This window comes from Anticarsia gemmatalis, chromosome 16, assembly GCF_050436995.1.
Source record: "Anticarsia gemmatalis isolate Benzon Research Colony breed Stoneville strain chromosome 16, ilAntGemm2 primary, whole genome shotgun sequence".
Classification (NCBI taxonomy): domain Eukaryota; kingdom Metazoa; phylum Arthropoda; class Insecta; order Lepidoptera; family Erebidae; genus Anticarsia; species Anticarsia gemmatalis.
In genome coordinates, this window is record NC_134760.1 from 9,783,111 (window position 1) to 9,804,507 (window position 21,397).

Below are 21,397 nucleotides of genomic sequence, written 5' to 3' on the forward strand. Positions count from 1 at the left end.
GCTGTGCTATGATTCGTTTTATGCAGGGACGTTTGCGTGAAAATAAAGTTTTCAGCAGTACTGTGTTTCTTCTGTTTGTATCGTGCTGCATGCACACTTATTATGTGCTCTTCTGGACTCTTATAAAGTCATACATGTCTCGTAATTTCTCCTTATCATTTTAGATCTAGCATCAAATAATAAATATATTTTTTTAAATCGGAACGCAGTCATAAAACTGTCAACTTGACATCGTCAAAAAGAGACAGAAATATTGTTGTTCTGCTCGCACTTGTGCCCGCGAACGCCAAATTGGAGTATTGATTTGTTTACAAGTAGGAGTGCACGGAGATTTTTCAAGTATCTTGCACTATAGCTATATCCTATACACTACAGCCTTGTCAGAACGATTGGGAGATAATATCCCGACTTAATTACTACCTTCCGTGTCAGACTTTATCAGTGGTCGGTGCCAGCTGTAGGCCGCGCCGCGCGAGCTCCCGACAGCTTAAAAGCTAATTACAACAGTTTGGGGCGAGTTGTTTTATCGATCACTCGCCCTTTCGTGCCCCGGTATAGTGGTGTTCTTCTAACCGCTTCGGAACTCGATAAGGATCTGAGAATGTGCGACGAAATGATGTATGTCAATGGTTTTATTCACGAATTGGGTCATCGGTGAGTTTCTCTTGGCAAAAGCGGCGTATTCGCGCGGAACAGTGTATAATGGTTGTTTATTTATTCAAGGTGTAGTTACGTCTCCCAGGCAATGGCTGGAGCAGTGATTGTGTTTTGAGGGTTATTTGAAAGCAGTAGTCATGTATGGGATGTTGAATGTCAGATCATTGGAGGGTAACAAGGTGGCATGGATAGCGGCAGGCTGGAGGCGGCCCCTTCCGGGGCTGTGCACTTGGACACAGTGAGGGCCCTGCACCAGACTGTGGTCTCTCTGAGGACTGCTCTAGAAGTATCAAAGAATGAACTAAAGCAGTTGAAGGAGAAGTATGAGCAGCACTCACACTGTTTAGAGTATGCTGATGTTATAGAGAAACTGACTCTTGAGAACCATATTTTGAGACGCAGAATAATTGATTCTGGTTTTGAGGATAAAGACCCTAATGCTCAGAACATAAAGTTGGAAGTGACTTACAGTCCTCATTCACAAAATATTGAGGACTGTAGCAGTGAAGTGGTGATAGCAACCGCAACAGACAAGAACAGCACAGCCAATGAGTTGGAGGTAAACCCTCAGGAATCTGATGAAAACAGTAATTTCTGTTCATCAGACAAATTGAACGAAATACCAGAAGAAGGCTCGGTGTCTCCCGAGTTGAACATTTCTGCAGAATTCACTCCACCTGATGTCACAAACAACAATACAGAAGTAGAGGAGTTCTCACAAATTCCCAGCTTACCGAAAGAAACTGAAGAAAGTGAACACCACCAGCCAAGCTTCAAGACTAAACTTGAACTTCTATCAAAGTTTGATGTGCGAATAAAAGTACGTACTTTGAAAGAAGGATCAATTGTTTCAAGCACTACATCGGAGAGTGATTCTAGTGAGTTCAAGATAAATTTTGACAAGGATACTGGAGATTACAAGACTACGAATTATCAAGAAAAATCAGAAACGTTTGATAGGAAAGAGAATATTAATAAGACAGTTAATATAAAATCGTATTCAACTGAAAACGTTAGGATGGCTGTGCCCAATGAGGCTGATGCCAAGAGTAAGACGGACAAGTTTGATGTCCAAGTGAGGATCACTTCTGAGGAAAACTTGGTGGTGAAGGAGAATGTGGAACGGAGCAGACGAAAGGACACTTTGAACTTGGATGTTGACGATCTGAGTCTTAGGTGAGTTGGACTTTGGTATGAATATTTATTTTATTACTTACAGGGTTTTTTTGTATTAAAATTTAATTGAAGTACTATACTGAGTACTGGACTGCTTTTATTTTTTTGATTTTATCAGGATTTTAAATGATGTTAGAAATTAAATTATAGTAGGTTGTTCTGTCATGCTCTATGTTTTTGATACAGATCTTTAGCACATAACTTAGACTGATAACTGATTTAGGTGTACTTGATACCATTACTAGGTGTATATCTAGTCCCTAATTCTATACATAAATTACTACCACCAAAACAAGTAAACTAGTAAAGAATACTACAAATGAATAACTGTATCAATGAATTTTCCGCCTAATATCTTACTAAATTAAATAGTTAATAGCCACCGCGTCAGTATCACCTGTTTTAAATAATTTTATCTTGACACCTACCCTTATTAATGGGACACGAAAGGCACGGTCCCGCCAAAACGCCTCGCCGCGATGGCACCGACTCATATATTATACTTATGGCTTGTTATTCGTTTCGAATTTCCAACACGCGGATCATTTTTCTTTCCGTATGTGAAATTATATACCGCGCTTTTCATGTTATGTTCGCCACGCCACTACCAATGTGTCGAGAGGTCGTGGGTTTGATTCCCACACGAAACAAATATTTGTGCGATCCACAAATAGTTGTTTTGTGTGTGGTTGTACTTTGTGTCCGATGTTTGTATATTTGTAAAAATCCCCGCGACACAATGAGCAATTCTTATTGCGGGAATTGTCTTTTTTTAATAAGATCAAGAAAAAGAACGAACATAATACTTGGAGTCAAGACTTTCACTTTCCAAGTATCTATTCTATTTAAGACATTTAGTGAGATTTTTAATGCTAAAAACTTCGCGTCGCGTTTGCTCCCCTGTAATTCAAACCCCAAAACTTTAGAACTTGTAGCGATAATAAAAAGTAGTAAATATCTTTGTAGCTGAACCAACCTAAGTAATATTTCCAAACTTATGTTACCAAAACATCCCTTGCGTGACTACGACAATCTTGTTAGGCTTAACCATATTTGACGATGCCACCCGAATCTCATTTTTTATTAAATCGCGACGTCTGAAGATGCCCTCAATCGGTCCCACAAATTGGCCTACATTCGCAATCCGATTAGGTAGACTGATTTGAATCTCATATCCACTTATTACATGGGGACTTAACCGTAAACATATAAATAAAAGTGGTATATTACAAAATTTTAAGTAACTCTGTCTATCTCTTTTCACGGATGGACTGAAAGATGAGTTTTACCAGCAAGATCGAAATTTACATACCGAAGAAGGTAATAAGCAATGTTTTTTTTCAAAAATGGTTATTAGAGAGCCGCAGATAGAGAATAGAATACAATAAAACGAGGGCCAAAATAAATAAAGTGCAACTAAACATGTTTCGAGTCAAAGCTGTTCGTGGAAGTTTGCTCGCAAATATTGCCCGGGGCCGCGTTTGTTTAACTTCTTTTATACATATTTGTGGAGCATTTACAAAAGCTGCCTTTTGAAATGCGAATACTGAAATGTATATCTCAACAAAAATACGAACGGAAAATGAGGTACGCGTGCTTCTGCGAATAAAATGACGATACAAAACATTTGTTGGCAAAAAGTTGGAAGTAATTTTATTTCTAAAGCGCCCTGTCTGTGGAATAATACCTTTTCAAACCTTTTGTATTTGGCAGTAGAATCAGTAAAAAAAAAAACTAAATACTCAGTTGAATTTTCTCTTCTACACGGTATAGGGTTACATTGTATGTTTGTGGTGGCGGCCCCAATACCTGCACTTCGCAAAAAGGTTTTCCCGAAGCTGTAATGGCTTCCGGCCTTAATTGACGTGGCTGAGCTTTCAATCGTGCGCCTCGTTAATCTCAGTGTTTTCACAAACCGACAAACAATTACGAACAGTAACCAAGCTTTTAACATTTAAAAGGTTTTAAAATGTTGTCTTCATTCCTTCTAGTCCTCACTTAAAATATCTCCATATTTAATATGAAGACTCGACGTAAAACTTTCCATAAGTAGCAGAAAATAGGTCATAATACTTTTGCAACTTATTCTGGGTCAGTGCAATATTCATCTCTTTTAGTCAACTATACTTATATCTGAATTCTGAATATAGTTATTTTCCAACTACGTCGTCTTTTATACAGTTTGTCCATGTTTTCATGGATTCCACCATCTCTCTGTCTTCAATATTTTACTTCAATCGACCGGTGCTTCGTTCACAATATTTCTTTTTTCTTCAAATATTCATGCGAAATCGACAACTACTCGGAATGGTGGATTCAGAACATTGTTTTATGGCGGTAAACTTTTAAATGTGTAATGCTTAAATAGTGAGGCAGCTCAGATTATTCTTACAATTTTTACTTCTACTGTTTACTGGCTTGCGGAGCATCACTTTTAGCATCAAAATCCGTTGGCTTTATATAATTTTGATCGTCTCAAGACCCTTACAAAGTTATGATACATTGTTTCGTTTATACGAATCGATCGAAGCTTAGACGAGCGAAGTGACTGGATGCCCTAAATACGTTATTCGCGTAGATACAAGCCGTTTAATACTGTTGCATTATTCATAGCGTAGCTTATGAACATCCGCACTATTGCGTATACAAGATGAAACGAGAATAGTAAATGTATTCCTATTTTGTTAAATCTAGCGCGACGGTACGCCCACACACGTCTGAAGGATTAGACACTCGCCCACATTTTAATAACTTTGTTAAGTCCCTTTGCTAATGAGATTGAGTTTGCGTCAGAGTAATCTATTTTAAATTCTACTACCATAGCAAATTTTGCAGAAAATCTTCGCAAGATCTTTGGTACAGAAAGAACTGAGACTTTTCTTTAAAGATAAGCATTTATCGATATATCGATAATCACAACTCCCAGATGAAAAGACTCAGCAATAAAGAAGAATAAGCTAGCTAGTAGATTCAAATACATTTTTACCGCCAATTTCCTATTAAGTACATTGCGATTTTATTAGCCAAGTCTAGCTGCAACGTTGCCGTTTAAAATCTCTTGATTTGCTATCAAGATGCAACCCGCACCCGTCTTAAATCTTAAATCTTCCTTTAGCAATTTTCTCCACAATCCAGCTTCTATAAATTATCTGATAGTGAAGGTCTCAGTAATCGGATTAAGGATAAGTCGTTTTCTTTAACCCCCGAGGGTAGCGTGCTCTCGATTAAACCGAATGTACGCGAAGACAGCGAGTAATGAATACACTCGGTTTTCTATTAACTTCACCCTTTTATATTCGGACCGTCAAAGGCTTTGCGTCGGTTATTTATTATCTTTGAGAACATCACGACAGGCTCTGTATGGATTTAAATTACGTTCGCATAAAAGAACAGCAGGTGTATAGAGTGGAAAATAAGACAAGTCACAGGCTAGCATAAATTTATTACAAGTAATATTATATGTATAGATTAAGGACCATTGCCTTTGTCACAGTCTGATTTGGGACAGATTTTTTGGTTGTATTTTTGTAATCTAATCATTTGTGGTAAACGCCGTAAAAGTACTGAATAAAGCAAAGATTGGACGTGACAATAAAGGTGGCGTGGAAAAGATTAAACGCTAGTTTTCGTTAATTGTTGAGTTCAATTAGTACCCGCATCCGTCTCCAGCGAAAATAGTCCCCTCTTAAATAAGATTTGGAATCTAGTATTAAATTAAGGCCTGGACACTATCACAAAATAGGATTGACTGGTGTTAAATGAAATAGCGAAAATGACATGAATGATGATAATCTAGGAAAATGTCTTATATATTAAATAAATCCTTTCTTTCACCAGATCAATGTCTGAAGGCGACAACTCAGTGTTCTCGGAAGGTGGGACGACGCCGATAGATCCGAACGCGGCGCCGGTGCCCGAGGATAAGCAAGAAGATAATGCTTCAGGCAACGAGTCGGAGGAGGTGGACGATATCGAACTCATATTCACCACCGATGAGTCGAAGGACATGAGTAATTTGCAGGTATATTTACCTCTATATAATTAGACACTAGCTTACCCGCGCAACATCGCTTGCGTCACATAAGAGAGAATGGGTGAATTTTTTCCCCGTTTTTGTAACATTTTCTACTGGTACTCTGCTTCTATTGATCGTAGCGTGATGATATATAGCCTATAGCCTTCCTTGATAAATGGGCTGTTTAACACTGAAATATTTTTTTTAAATCGGATCAGTGGTTCCTGAGATTAGCGCGTTCAAACAAACAAACAAACTCTTCAGCTTTATAATATTAGTATAGATGACAAAACGAAAAACTTGTGTCATTATTTCTACCACCTCTCTCACTGTCCCTTACTGGAAATTTTGGATTTTTGTCTGAAGGTGTTAAGCGTGTATGGCGGTTCTGTATGACAAGATGTATGGATGTGGGTGAGGTAAAGGAAATTTGTTGGGATCGTACCAAGTGGCGTTCTTTGGTTCCTGCCCATTTTGGTAGCGAGATTGGTACAGTAAATGTCAAACATCCGCTGTACGTGTCGAAAACGATTAGTTTTAATGTTACCAGTTGTGTTAGCTCACGTGCGTAGATCTATTTACTGATTAATGGAACGTAGCATGTTTTGTTCACTATGGCTATAACCTACCATTTTTGTGGTACTATTTCTGCGCGATTGTTATAAACAAATTCTTCTGAATCGAAATGTCCACATGGCCAAATTAACTCTTCTATTATTATCCACAGGAGGACCTAGTATCAATCCGCGAGACGGACACATGGGTTCCCCAATCGGCCTCAACGACCCACTCCACGCCGGTCCTCATCAAATTCCACACTCTAGACCCTGACTTCCAGCCAGGAGAGACCAAGGAAACGACCACCGAAGACCAAGAGAACACAGAACAAGTTCCAGAACCTTCGAAACAGAAGAGAGTGTCTTTACCAAACGATAAGGAAATCAGACACGTTGCCTTTAATGGTAAAGGGAATTTAGAGTTGCCTGGTCGCAGTATACTGAAGAGCTGTGACAATAGATCTGATAATATGTTGTACAAGAAGAGTCCTAATACGAGTACGAGGCGGCTAGATAGTATAGACAGTCTCACTTGCGAATACAACCGGGGTCTTAGCTTCGACAATACGAAGTCCTCGAGTTTCGAACTAGGGTCTAGTATGGACATTCTTCATAGAGATGAGAGCGTAGACAGTTTCCATAGGAATATACACATGGGACATAGGTATTCGGTGTTTGCTGAAACAGATATTTCCAAGTGCGGCACTTCCGAAGATGATCTCGCAGTCAATTTGAATGTGAGGAGGAATACTTGCCCTAATCCGTTTCAGTACAGGTGAGTTTTTTTCGCATTATAAGTTTTATGCAGTTGATCATTCTTACAATATGTGACGATCACTTTTCTATTAGTAAGTTGTTTCATTTTCTGTAAAAATCAAATCGAAATCGCATACATAAATGACGGGTAATAAAGCTTGTTTTGAATCAGTATTTTCGGAGATTTATATGATACAATTAAAATAGCTTCTTGTAATAAGTTCCTCAAAGTTTTCTAGTATTTTCAGCAATTTTTTTACGAGTACTGAGGATTTATTATAGGTAAAAAAGTGATTCTCTAAATTAAATCATCTTCAAAGTGTTTATGTTTTCTATTGCAGACCGTCGTCCGGCTACCGCGGCGTGTCTCGCCCGCCGGGTCCGTTCAAGGCGGGCGGGTCTCGCCTGCGGCCCGTGCTGCGGGACTCTGCGCAGGCGCGGCGCGAGAGTGCGGCGCAGACCGACGTGTGCGCGCTACCTAACAGGTGGAGCTCGGACGGATATCTTGCACATAAGGTAACTGTAATGTTGCCAAGAGTTTTCCTTTTTTTTTTTTAAGTGTCCCATGACTGCTAAGCAAAGGTTTTCCTTCCAAACCAGCCTTTCAGCGAAAGATTTTGGCCAGTCATTCACAACGTCCAGGTCATCCGGCACCTTCCTTTGTGTCTAAGTAAATATAAATACATAACATTTTTAGTCTAAATGCTGGGTATGCGTATTTTCTGATTTTGATTCTAGTCTTTACACTTTATGTTTGGAGATTTAGCACCTCTTACACTGTTTTCGGGCCTCTTTAAGATTGTAAGCAATATGGTTTAAAGCAACAAAAAACATGTTTAATTTTTGTCTAAATGTAGAATTCTTGATATAAACAATTATACTGTTTTATTCCATTAAGCTAAATAACGCTATTGTTGTGCACAGTTGCCCGCGCCGGTGACGAGCGTGGTCCCCACGATCTCAGGTCGCGGGACACAGCGCGCCCGCCTCAGCGTGCCCGCCGCGCCGCCCGCCCGCCAGGACGCGCGCCGCGTCATGCTCAGTGACATCGGTAATGTACTAAGAAATAAGGCTCCAATTTATATACCTAGTAGGATAACTATAGCCAGTTGCGCTCACCGGTCGGTAAACGATCTGCGGGTTAAGCAACCCTTGACGCGGTCATTCTATAGATGGTTGACCGTGTAGTGGTATTTGAGCTGGGCGTCTCCGTGCTTCGGAGGGCACGTAAAAAGTCGGTCCCGGTTGTTGTCAATTAAGATAACAGTCGTTAAGACATGTCAAAGGCGTCTCGGGCGGCTTGAACAACTTTGACACTAGGTTGACCACTAACTATACGACAAACAAGCTAGTAGGAATATTTGCTTTATTCATAATATCGGGCATTTTTAATATGACTGCTTCTTTGTTATATACTCCTGGATACTCCCGATGGTTGCCATCAAGGCTTGGTTTAATTGGTTTCAAAATAGAATTTATTTATTTGAATCGCAGACGCATATGGTGAGCCATAATACTTTTTTATTATATGAAAATTTCAAGCTGACGTCCTGCTTCTAGCAACGCTAGGAACATGGTTGTAGTTAATACACTCCTGTCTTTACCTACGAGTATTGTGCTATGTTTTAAATAATAAAAACAACAGTTTAATGAACAAATTCTTTGCATTCTAGGTTTCACATCAATGGTGCCGGAGTTGTCTCGTTCAGCGGACCCTGTGTGGGCGCTCGGCAAACTACAACCGCACGCCGATGACTCGGTCAATACATCCTCGTCTAAGTAAGTAATGCTTGAAAATCATCATTTCACATCAAAATTGTAGATTTTGGTAGAGAATCTGTGTTTTTTATTGGCATAAAATGTGTATTTCTTTTTATTTGTACAACGGGCGCTTTTTGATCACACAAATATGTATATCGCACTAATAATACAATAGTGCTGTAACTGAAAATACAAGTTTTATCAGAATCGACGAATAGTTTGCTTTTCACTCCCTATTATTGGTACAAAAATAAATAAAAAAATATGGTATGGTTATAGTGTTAAGTCTAGTTGAAGTTGCGGCGATGTGTTTTGAGATACTACACTATTGTATTGTTAGTGTGATTTGTCCCGTGTGGAAATCGAACCCACGACCTTCGGCCACATGAGTATAGCACCTCAACCACTGTGTTGTGTAGATCACTAATTCTAAATATCTACTTACTAAATTATCGATTGTTATAGGTTCATGTCGCGAGGCTCATCGTATCGTTCTCCTTGCCTCAGTATAGACCGGAGCAACGACTGGACTCCACAACATGTCTATGCATCTACAAGAGGTAATATTGTTTTACTATGATATATACGTATATTTATGTTAATACCATTTTTGAAGGGCCTTTTATTTACAACGTAGTCTCTTAAGACAGTCTAGAGGGTAGAGTGCCCATGGTTTGGGTAGAGTGCCCATGATATATCAGAGTGTATTTTCTTAAAGTGGTACGGGTACTCTCAGAAAACGTGAGTTAGTAACGTAAGAGAGTGTTTCACATCAGAGATCCTTATGAGAGAAGTCTCGACGTCTATTAGGATAGCCTAGCCTGTAATATTTAAAGAAATTAGTCGTGAGAGTATGTTAGCGGCAAGCGACTTAGTCATACCCACTAAACCGCCACGTGTGTCCTCACGACCGCTTGGCGGCGCGCAGAGGGATAACTGCCGAAGCATGTACCAAAAGCCGCACGCCACGCGGTTGCCCCAATTTATATAGGTCTCCTATAGAGTCTGCCTGCATCCTATTACTTCATAAGTCGATGGGCCGGACACAACAGCCCATTAAGTCATACGTACTGATTTCATTTCACTACCGTTTGTATTTGATTGTAATTAACAGTCTGTGTTTTACCAAGGTTCATCTCTTCACCGTCCGTGGCGCTCGTCTCTGCCGGACGTGCGGCGCGACGACACGGACGAGCTGCTGCATGAGGCTGAGATGTTCGTGCGACGCTCCATCGACAACCTGCCCGACACCGGCGCCGAACGTACGTAATACTTAAGGAGGCGGCGAGACATGAGACTGAGACAGGAGACTGTCGATCTGTCTCATGTCTTTGTCTCCCTTGCGAACTGTTTCATATGCATTACCTAAAGCCGAGTAAAGACGACAATTTCCAAGGCAGGCAGAGACATGAGACTGCGACCGCAACTTTACTTACGATCGGTCACTTGTCTCGATCTCGCTTGCAAACTGTTTCATATGTGGGTATTACCTAAAGTCAAGTAACAGTCGCGGTCTAATCTCTCAGTCTTCTATCTCTGCCATAGAGCGAACCGCCGCTGGTAGTGTTTATTTATTTTACTATGTATTGCTTTTATTTTTTGTGGATAGATAAGGAAATGTTCTTGCACTATCGAGCCTGTCTTCGAGAGTTGTAGCGCCCCTAATGTCATTTGGAAGAACTAATTTACGTCAAATAACTTCAAATGTCAAATACTCAAGCTATGTGTGTTTTTAAAGCTTCTACAAATTTATTAGAGATGGCGTTAATATTTTATAAACCCATAGTGCTAAAAATTAATTCATCAGAAGGATAGCGCCTAGCAACGTGTTGATTTGCCCAGTTATAGATTGCGTTTGCGTTTCATTTTCTGGACTTAATTACGAGAAATTCGATGATTTGGTCGCTGGTACCCGTACCTCCTTCATAATAATAATAGTTTGATAATATAGTTGTATGTTATGGTCCGCAGTGGAGGCGTGTGGCGGCGTGTCGGGCGTGCCGTACATCCCGGCCGAGCCGCGCCACCTGCGCCTGGGACACACCGTCAAGGTCATCACGCCGCACGGCCGCATCGCGCTCGGACGAGTGCGGTAACTACACACTTACTTACATGTTATACAACCCTGAACACCTTTACATAGAGGCCTACTACAAATCAAAACGAAACTACATTAGTTTATGATTATTCATTACTCTAATAATGATAGTTATTGAACATCGAAAGTCTAACGAAGCCACGGATTAACGAAACGTAGTACGCCTACAGATAAAATTTATGGTCTACTATATATCTTGGATCATAGTTATTTTAGCAGCCAGGTAGTTCTGACAAATCTGACCTCTGCCAGACCGCTTGCGTCATGAGAATGACTACCAACATCTCCTATGGCATTTACCATCGTTAAGAGAGTTTGATTAGTATAGAAATTGTATGTGTATTTTAAATTTAAGCGCAATGTGTGGCACATTGCGCTTAAATCTAAAATTTCGAAATGAGGTATAATCTGGCCGTCACTATCATTAAATTTATATTTGAACAGGCTTGTGTCTTTGTAAATTTGGTAACCAGTTAGTTTCGGCGGTTCTGACATCCGGTAAGATCCCTCTGTTCATAATTATTGAGCCTTAATTTACTAACTTTTTGTCATATAATTCTATCGTAAAAAGCATAAAGGTATAGAAAGTATTTATAATAATTGCACTCACAAATTGATTTTGACTGGTCGCAATTATCAATTATGCTTCGACAAAACATAATTCAACATTTTTTTTTCTAACCTAACCTAATAAATTCCTTCTCTTCTCCAGGTACGTAGGCCTAGCAGGCGGGTCTGCAGCGTCCAGCAGCGTGGTAGTAGGAGCCGAGTTCCCTTGCATCCAGCAGCCCGGCCTGCCGCGGAACGACGGCATGTACCGCGGCCGCCGGTACTTCCTCGCTCCACCACAACACACCGCGCTCTTTCTACCATTCTCTAAAGTCGTCATGGCCTGGGCCAACTAATAAAGGACGTAAGCGACGGGCTTGTGGAGGTATTTATGCCTTTTTTGTTTTGTGAAGTGGCACGACTAGACTAGTAAAAATACCGATCAGTGAGAAAAGGACGTAAGTGATAGTATTGGGGAGATACTTACGCCTTTTTGGTTTGGAGCAGTGAACTTGGCTATACATGGAAAAGATGCTTAGTGATTCAAAGGCGTAAGTGCAAGTAATGTGGAGATAATTATGCCCTTCTTGTTCTGAAATTAAGAACTGGCCTAGATACCACGCGGCTTGATCAAACCCTCGTTACAAAGTTAACGCTCGTGAAATACTTCTTAGTGTAATAAATATATACCTACAGTTATATCCTTAAAAAATACTTAAAATAAAACAGTGACAAGAGCGTCCTCTATGTTGACAAGATAACTAGTCTATTATAATAAATATAATCCAAGCAAAACTTGCGTTTAAACATCAAAATACAAAATGTCATATTTAAAAAAGTGTTAAAAAAATCTTCGAAATAGTGAAGGAAAGTGTCCGAAGATCTTCAAGTGGAAAACGAAAGTGAATTTGTATTGAAATGGATAATTTATAGGTTAATGAGGTTTTGATAAGTGCTGAAGGGAATATTAAATGACCCCGAAATGAGCTGGTGACCCTGAAATAAGCTAGTGACTTCGAAGTGAGCTAGTGACCCCTAAATGAACTGGTGCCCCCAAAGTGAACTAGTAACCCCGAAATGAACTGGTGACCCCGAAATGAGCTAGCCACCCCGAAATGAGCTAGTGACCCCGAATTTTACAGACAATTCATACAATAGTAATACTTTTAAAAAGCTGTAATAGTGAAATGAATAATGTTAATGCATGATTTCGAGAGGTTTTGATGGAATTTCAAATTCAGTAATAATTGATTGACCCCAGGAAAAGAGTGTTGACTATTATGATACACGCGCATAGCGTCTGGAAAAGTGTTTACCAAAGTAATATTTAAACTCATAACACATTGTAATATTCTGATTGTAGATTATATAAAGATTGTGTGTCTGTAACCAGAATGTGAGTTTGATGTAAAATATTTATGTAAAACTTTTCTATTTACTACACCGTATAATGCGATTGGTCTAATGTTAGCCTCTAGCAAGGGGCTTTTTACCCAAGTTGTTGGCCTAGAATGTAGAAAGAAGGAAGAAAGATAAGTGTAACTGTGTTTTACTAATCCGCAAGGTAAAAAAGATGTTACCAAAAATATTTTACATCAAACTTTACATAGTATACTTTTGAATGTCCGATAAAATTCGTAGAAAATATTCTTATGATGATTAAGAAACTCGATGCTTACAATTTTGTCTATTTTATGTGTAAAGGAAATATGTATAAATGTATAGAATAACAATAAATGTTTTTAACATCTGCTATTTAAAACAAAATAATCTATATATTTCAACAACTCTGTAAATTAAAAGCAGATGCCGTCAACATTTTATTTTTAACATTTACTCGTATATTTTTTAATATCACACTCATAAAAGGTTGACGGCACCTGCGGGAACATACTATAAGTTTTGACATGTCCGTAAAAACGTATTAAGGACTCTATACCAAAGAGAATATGATATAAAATTGAGTGTTCAGATAAATGTACAGGCTAGTTATATGCATGCCTAATATATGTGTATAAATGTATGCCTATGTGGTAAAACGCCGTAACTCCATCACTTACCCCCGGTTTCTGAGGTATATTTAACGGTAGTTTATCTATTCAATAGCGTTAAAACTCATTTCTTTGTGTGATGAACACGAGTATTTGTTCTGAGCCCGGATATTAATGTATCTATATATTTGGAACCAAATGACCGTGTGTGAGTTGTCCAATAATATTTATTTATTTATAAAAAAAAGAACGCTATTGAATAGATAAACTACAGTTAAATGCACTCAAAAACCGGGCATTAGGAGGTTAGATGTCATAGCTGTGTAAAATATTCTATAGTCATATTGTATGGTGTTTCTTGTATCATATAATGAGAAGGAAATATTTAATGGGTATATTTGAACTGGTTTTAATCTCGACGTTTCGTATTTTAGCATAAGCTCTATGGACGTAGGAAACAGTTATTCTTTTACGGCCAGTTTTTTAAAATGCCATAAGCCATCAATGTTTGACATTTGTGTAGTAAAGGCAAATCTTTTTCTTAAAACTACGAGTATCAGTAAATTCGTGAAGAAACACATTTGACTGTCAATTTTACTTTACCCTACACTTTGGCTGTTACTTTTGATGAAGAAACTGACTATCAGAAGTAAAATTCAACTATGTTTTTGCTCTATTTTTCCCATTGTGTGGTTCTATAACACTAAATATAAACGATATGCCACTTTCACACCAAATCTCTAGTCCTGTTGCTACAAATATGTTTATGACACACATCACTGTGAAAAATTTATTAGTTGCTGAAAATTCAGGCTCCTTGTTTTATCCACAACGAAATTACATGGGGGGTCGAAAATGGCCTGAATTGCTTCGAGAAAAGATGGTACGGCCGTGCCGTGCCCCCAGATATTTTTTTAAAATTTACTTGGGGGTGACATAAACCCTGTAGCCCTCGTTACTCTGCATCAACAAGAACGCGTAGGTCTAGTTTCAATGGATTAAATCTTTGATAGAAAATATCTCCTAAATATAATGCATTACAAAAATATGGTCATTGGTAATTCAACAATTAAGAGTGACTGTTTCCTACGAAATAATAGTAATATAAGATGGTGTATCTGTATTTCAACTGAACGACATAGTAAACGATTCTTCTTAGGTAACTAACCTCCTTGATGGCTTGTTTTCATTAGTCGAACACATGCACTTGTATTTCGAGTTACAATAGTAGGGGAACTTGAGTTTGTTGAGTATTTCCGAACACAATTCTCGATTGTACTAGAATCGAGTTACCATAGTAGGGGATCGTGAAATTGTTAATAATTTCCATTAGTCGATTCGAAAAGGTTCCAGTTACAATATTATATGATCGTGAGTGAATTCGAAAATGTGCACTTTCGATTTACATACGTTAAATCCCCTACTTCTGGTCATAACTTAATTCGAGTAGTGAAAATAAGCCATGAGAATAATATAAGTATTATATTGGCGTTAGTAATAGCATCTCTTTCCTTCATATTTGTCTATGATATAAAGGTAATAGGGGAATATTCGATATAACAATGTATGTTCGTATATCTAAGGTACTCCTGGACGGATTTTGATACGGTTTTCACCAAAGCGTAGGCTATTTATACGGGATGTGGAAATAATGATAGAATAATTAGTAGGGATTGTGTTATTCGTGTAGATATATGTGGTATAGCGGCAAAATACTTGAATATTTTATAGATAATAATTATTGTATGGCTAGTCATTGCTCATACTTCTACAATGGTGCTCTGTTAGTTTGTCTTTATATACAGGGTGTTGAGAAAAAAAACCCAGCCCTTATTTTAATAAGTACCCATACAAATGTAGAATACGTTTATCCTTACGAATGTAGAATGAATTTTCAAAAACACATTTAGAAACTTTCTCAACAGCCTGTATAAGTGTATGCTTATTATCAATTTGAATTACAAGCTTAGTTCAGGTATTACTTAGACTTGTGTACTAAAACGTTTTATGAATTTATTTACGCATATTTTTATATAATACTTACTTATTTTTCTATGCAAATCTACAATTTTATACACTTTTCTGAAAGTTTGAAGCGATCTGTAAGATGTTTCGTTTGAAAGTACTGACGAGGAAGAAAATCTTAATAATCGTTCAAGTAATCATTATTATTATTTGACCTAAATAATTCATAAATAACGATTCATTTTATTGAACGAATAAAACACAAAAATTAAACGTAAATCACCCAAGAATCGTGTAAATGTGGGTACTTACATACTACTTACACACAAAGGGTTAAAAAATAATTTGGGCGCAAATAATTTTATGTTTTTGTTTAAATAGCCGTGTTTATCTATCTATCTATGGTCAGACGGCCTAGAATAGAGTCCCACAAGAACCTTCTTACCTACGGGACCCTACAATATACATAATATATCTATTTAAGTATGTATATAGAAGCATATAAGTAAGTTTATCAGTTATTTGGTTACCATAGTACAAGTACTATGCCTAGTTTGGAATCAAATTACCGTGTGTGAGTGGTCCGATAATGTTAATTATTATATTTACATTTTCAAGATGTTTTTCCTCGTCAGTACGTGGCCTGCCGTTGCATATCATAACAAATGGTAGCTTATATTTTCTTAACCCCGCGTCTATCAATCTTTGAATACTTTAGAAAGCTTAGCTTAGCCGTTTCGAAGGGTGTATTTGATGTATAGTGTACTATAACATATTTGTAATGTAATTAAACTTTTATTCTTAATAAACACTGTGTTTGGGAATAAATAATAACGTAAAAAAACAGAATTTTTGTATTTCCTAAAATATTTTATATATACTATAGTCCGACAACTTAGTAGAGAACCTTGGCATCCACATTTTATCTAGATTATATTGAAGGGTTTTACGTACTTTCATCATAAATTAAACAGACGATCGTAACCTTAGGCCTCTTTTGTCCGAAATTCTGTACTTTATACATTTACATCTAATAGCAGCGAACTTTGCACATAAAGTTCTGTACTAAGTCGTTGGACTATAATGTTTAAACTTTAGTAATACGAGATATTCTTCACCCTAAATATTTTATTTGTACAAAAATTTGGATATTTTGTGTCTAATGGGAGATATCTTAACATTAAGTATGTTTTCTTAACAAATTATCTTGTATTTATTCCCCAACACAGTGTTAAATGTAGCTTTATACCAAAAATATATTTCTCTATTAAATGATAATGGCTACTTTCATACTTTGTACTATCATTATGCCTTCTTTCTGGGCGAATGTGGTTATTACTGGTTATGCTCAAATGTGTTATAACATGTCACTCAACGTGTAACATGTTATTGTAACTTTTGTAAACGTCATTTATCTTTGTCGGTCTGAATATAGCAACAAGATAAGAGACTAAAAGTAAATACGCGATACATAGACTAGGATTGCGGGTGACGGAACGGAAAAAGCCGTAGTTGTTATAGTGTCCATATGAACCCCATATGCTAGTGGGGTCAGCCTTTCTTATCTTTCTCCCCACTTGGCTTTATGCGACCTACTTCATACAAACAACAAATGTGCAAGTGCGAGCGAGAGGTCTGATAAAATTACTTCAGTAGTTATAGGTACGCACGTTTCTAATTTTTCGTTGCTTGTTGCTATATTCAGACGTATGAATCTAAATGGCGCTTAAATCTGTGTTTGAAATTATAACCCCTTTTCGATAAAGGCCTAATATATTTAAATAATTTTATTTTTATGACATGTTACATATTGACCGATATTCCGATAGATTTGGTTTTATAATAATTTATTTATTTATTGAATTAAATAAAGGAGAAAATGAATGGATTATATGAGGGACGTGATTGTCTGACAGTGTCTTATTAAAACATTAATTAGGATACGGTTAGTGCAATGTGGGGATGCAGGTTTGTATGCGACAAACTGAAATATTTTACACATTTATTATTGGGGATTTAAAATGACTAATAAAAACTCGAATTTAGTTAGATTGATACTTTAGTTTCCCGGTTCGCTGACCAAATTAAATAACTGTTCTCAGATGAGCACATTACATACATAATATCACCTCTTTTTCTTATAGGGGTTTGTAGAAACCAAAGAACATTATATGTAGGGATAAATCAATACAAACAGTTTTTTAGGATTAGACTCTTGGGAAAATATTATCCTTGACGTAGAGGGGTCAAATACATTTTTGTTTGCGATTTCTTCACATTTTTGTTACGTGACTAATGAAATAATGGGAGTTTTTCTTAATGTTGAATTTGGTGTAGAAAATATTTACTCGTAAATGTGTAAAATATCTTAAAAGTTCGTCTTAGCAAATAAAGTGATTGAAGTAAGATCTGTATAGCACAATTGTATTGTTTTTGATCTCAAATATTTATTTATTTTAGCCATAAGTTTGTCTCTGTGATCTGATCGTATTTATTTGGACTGAGTTTATCAGTATTATGTATGTGTTACGTAGATTTTGTTTGCTATAAACATTATTTGATAACGCTAAGAAATTTCTGACTCTCAGAATTTTAATACTAAATAAGAGATTTTTTTTTTTGGATTTTAATATTACGGTTAGCGAAACACTGGTGTTCAGTAGTTGTCAAAAAAATAATAAAAAAACACACACTGATGATCATACATTTTTACATTTTTTTTTTTGTTTTTTTTTTTTGCATATACCAAAGTATAGATAATTAAAAATGGCTATAAATGGGCTTAAGGAATTAATAGTGTTCATCGAAATGTGCCAAACACCTGGCTAAATGTCAAGAGATTATGTATTATAGCATCTGACTGTACAAAGCCTTTGCCATGAAATATTACTTGTTATTATATAGCTGATAGGCTGAAGACGGTATAACATTGCGTTTGGATGCTCTTTCAACAAAAAATCGCGCCAAAACTAAGTCTTAACGTTACTGCGACTTATAATAAAATAGAAAATAAAATACTTTGTATAAAACATATCTTTTTCCAATATTGTAATATTTATACATGTTTGTTGCTAGCAACACTTATTTTTTCTATAGTACAATGTTGCCAGCGTTATCAAAATGATAACATTTACCGTGCTCTTTCATTACTTATATTCAATAAGAACTTATTACAAACTTATAAACTTATACTTTATAACAAAAGATGTCAAACAACGTTTGACTTAAATCAATCATTTGATTTGTAGGTATGTTAATTTAAATGCTTACAGTCAACTTGGGTAACTTTGAATCATTTGGGTAACATTAAACGTGGGAATTTGAACTAGTTTCGATTATTTTTTCATATGAAACCAACACAGATTCATTTTAGTTTTGCAAACTTTTATCAATTGTGTATTTTTTATACCGTCTTCAGTCTAAAAGCTAAATTAAATAATTTCTTCAACAGCACAATCACTAATTTCACGCACACTAAACAATTAGCAAACGAATGGTGTAATGAGGGCGAGAACAATGTTTAACTTGTGATGCCTATACTATTCTCTGAATAAAACTATCTTTTAGATGTATGTAACGAATTATTGAGAGATGTTTTATAGATGGACTGAAATCTAATCCTGGAAAACCTTTTGCATACGGCCCTCGTAATAATTATCGTTATAAAAACCAGATATGTTTATAAACTAAGCCACTGAATGCCCTAAAAATCTTAATTATTGCTTGATTGTTTGTACGTCTGGTTAACATAGATAATTTTGGTAGAAAATTGTGCATATTATTGACATTATACGACACCCTGAGTCCAAAATTGTATGTAGAGGAGTCTTTTTTACAGTCATCGACTAGTGACAAACGGCTAACTCTCGACTTTGTATAAAAACTTGATCAGCGCCCCTAGCGGGTGTCAAAGGAATTAATTTTGAAGTACATTTTAAATGTCAAACTGTCGATACGTGACAGTACCGACTGTAGAACATTGATTTTTTCAAAGAAAATTTAAGTCTTTAAAATGTTTATGTATGGTTAGATTTCAGTCAATTTATAACTTTCTTTTATTAAATACATCTCTCTCTACGATTGTCTATACCTGTTACTATGTATAGTCTATGTCATATGTAAGTAGAATCTTAGATCGAAACACCTATTACCTATGCTGTTGATGAGATCAAAAGAAATCTATTTTAAATATCATTGTACGAGATTATATGTTAACTGTAAGAAATAAACATATGAAAAATATCATGGCGTATCGTTTCATTGGTATTTTTTAATTCCGGCATATATTTCGAAGCCTAACACCTCCCTCGTTGAAAGGAGACCCTTGTCTTCCACTTTATAACGAACAGTCGGACAGTAATGAGTTAAAATAATGTTGATTTGTATTGTTTCGATAAAGTATTTCGGAACTTACCATCTTTGAAACGCATCGATCTCGGCCTTTTTCTGTTTAGACATTCTCTATGATAGGGGAATAACAGTTGATGTAGCACCAGGCTTCATGATTTCAAAATAAAACAAAGACTGCTTCAGAATGTTATTTATTTTTGATTGAATTGTTGAAAATAAGTCTTAAAGTAAGGATTTGAAAACAAACAACAAACATACACTCAGCGGCAGAAAAAGTGGCCCAAGCGCTTATCGTGAATTTGTAAACAAATTAAGTAATATATGAAAGATATATTGTTGTAAGTAGTTGCGAAGTGATCTGTTTAGCGTTATGAAGTGTTGAATTTCAGATTAATTTAAGTGACGGATGACTTTTTCTAACAATGTGTGTTAGAACTGAATTCAGTGTTGATTCGAGAGGTCAGTTGAATTCTGTATTTTGAAATATTGCTGCACGGAAACGATTTTCTTTGTGATTTTTATTGATTATTGGTCTATTTAGATTTTAGAAAAGATTTGAAGATGCCACTTACTGCTGAACAAGTGGCTTAGGTGGTCTTGTTGTCCGATCAGGGCCATTACCATTGAGAGGTGGCTGCATTTTTCAATGTATCGCGTACCACTTTAAGGTCTGCGATTAGGAGGTATCGTGAGACTGGTCTCTACACGCGGCGACTAGGAATTGGACGAACACGATGTACATCCGCAAGAGATGACCGATTTGTTAACCTCAAGGTGCTGAGAAACCGCTTTCTGACAGCGTTTGAGATTCACTAGAGGCTTCAAGCGGCACGCGGAGTCATTCTTAGTGAACGGAACATGAGGCGAAAGATAAAAGAACGTAATTTACAGGCAGGAAGACCAACCCGAGTACCAGAACTCGAGAGACACCATCGAGTTGCGCGATTACGGTTTGCTCGTAAACATGTGAATTGGCTATCGACCAATGGAGCAAGTTCTTGTTAACCGATGAGTGCTGAGTAGCATTAAGAGCACCAAATGGTCGTGAGAGAGTGTAAAGACGCCATTAAGGACGGTTTTTTCCCAACACAACACGTCAGACGGTCAGTTACAAAGGTAGGTCTGTTATGGTATGGAGAGGTGTATGTTTGGAGACACGTACGGAGCTTGTCATCGTAGATCAGCGCCTAACAGCAGCCGGGTACATTGAAGAAATCTTCCAAGACCATGTTGTACCACTTATGGATTTCATTGGTCGGGAGGATTAACTCTAATGCAGTTTAATGCGCGCGCTCATAGCGCCCGCGTTGTGGAATCGCACCTTGCTGATATCGGGATTCAAAAACTGGCTTAGCCTGCTCACAGTCCAGACATCAACCCCATAGAACATGTCTGGCACATGCTAAAAAACAGTGTATGCGCACTGCCCAACCCACCAGAATCACTTGGTGAGCGAAGAACCGCTCTAGTCAGAGTGTGGGATAAAGTTCTTCAAGAAGTAATTAAAACATCCTCCAAAGCA

The 21,397-nt window shown here is 37.1% G+C and overlaps 1 protein-coding gene across 1 annotated transcript; it reads left to right on the forward strand.

The window, feature by feature from the left end:
- The first annotated feature begins 294 nt into the window (after window positions 1-294).
- Window positions 295-19,767, forward strand: LOC142979381 (uncharacterized). The gene is made up of 11 exons (XM_076124254.1): window positions 295-654; window positions 724-1,833; window positions 5,671-5,854; window positions 6,576-7,180; window positions 7,503-7,677; window positions 8,086-8,212; window positions 8,835-8,940; window positions 9,388-9,482; window positions 10,053-10,184; window positions 10,894-11,014; window positions 11,733-19,767. The coding sequence occupies exons 2-11, from the start codon at window positions 842-844 to the stop codon at window positions 11,923-11,925; spliced, it is 2,730 nt and encodes a 909-aa protein (XP_075980369.1). The 5' UTR covers window positions 295-654; window positions 724-841; the 3' UTR covers window positions 11,926-19,767.
- The last annotated feature ends 1,630 nt before the right edge of the window (window positions 19,768-21,397 follow it).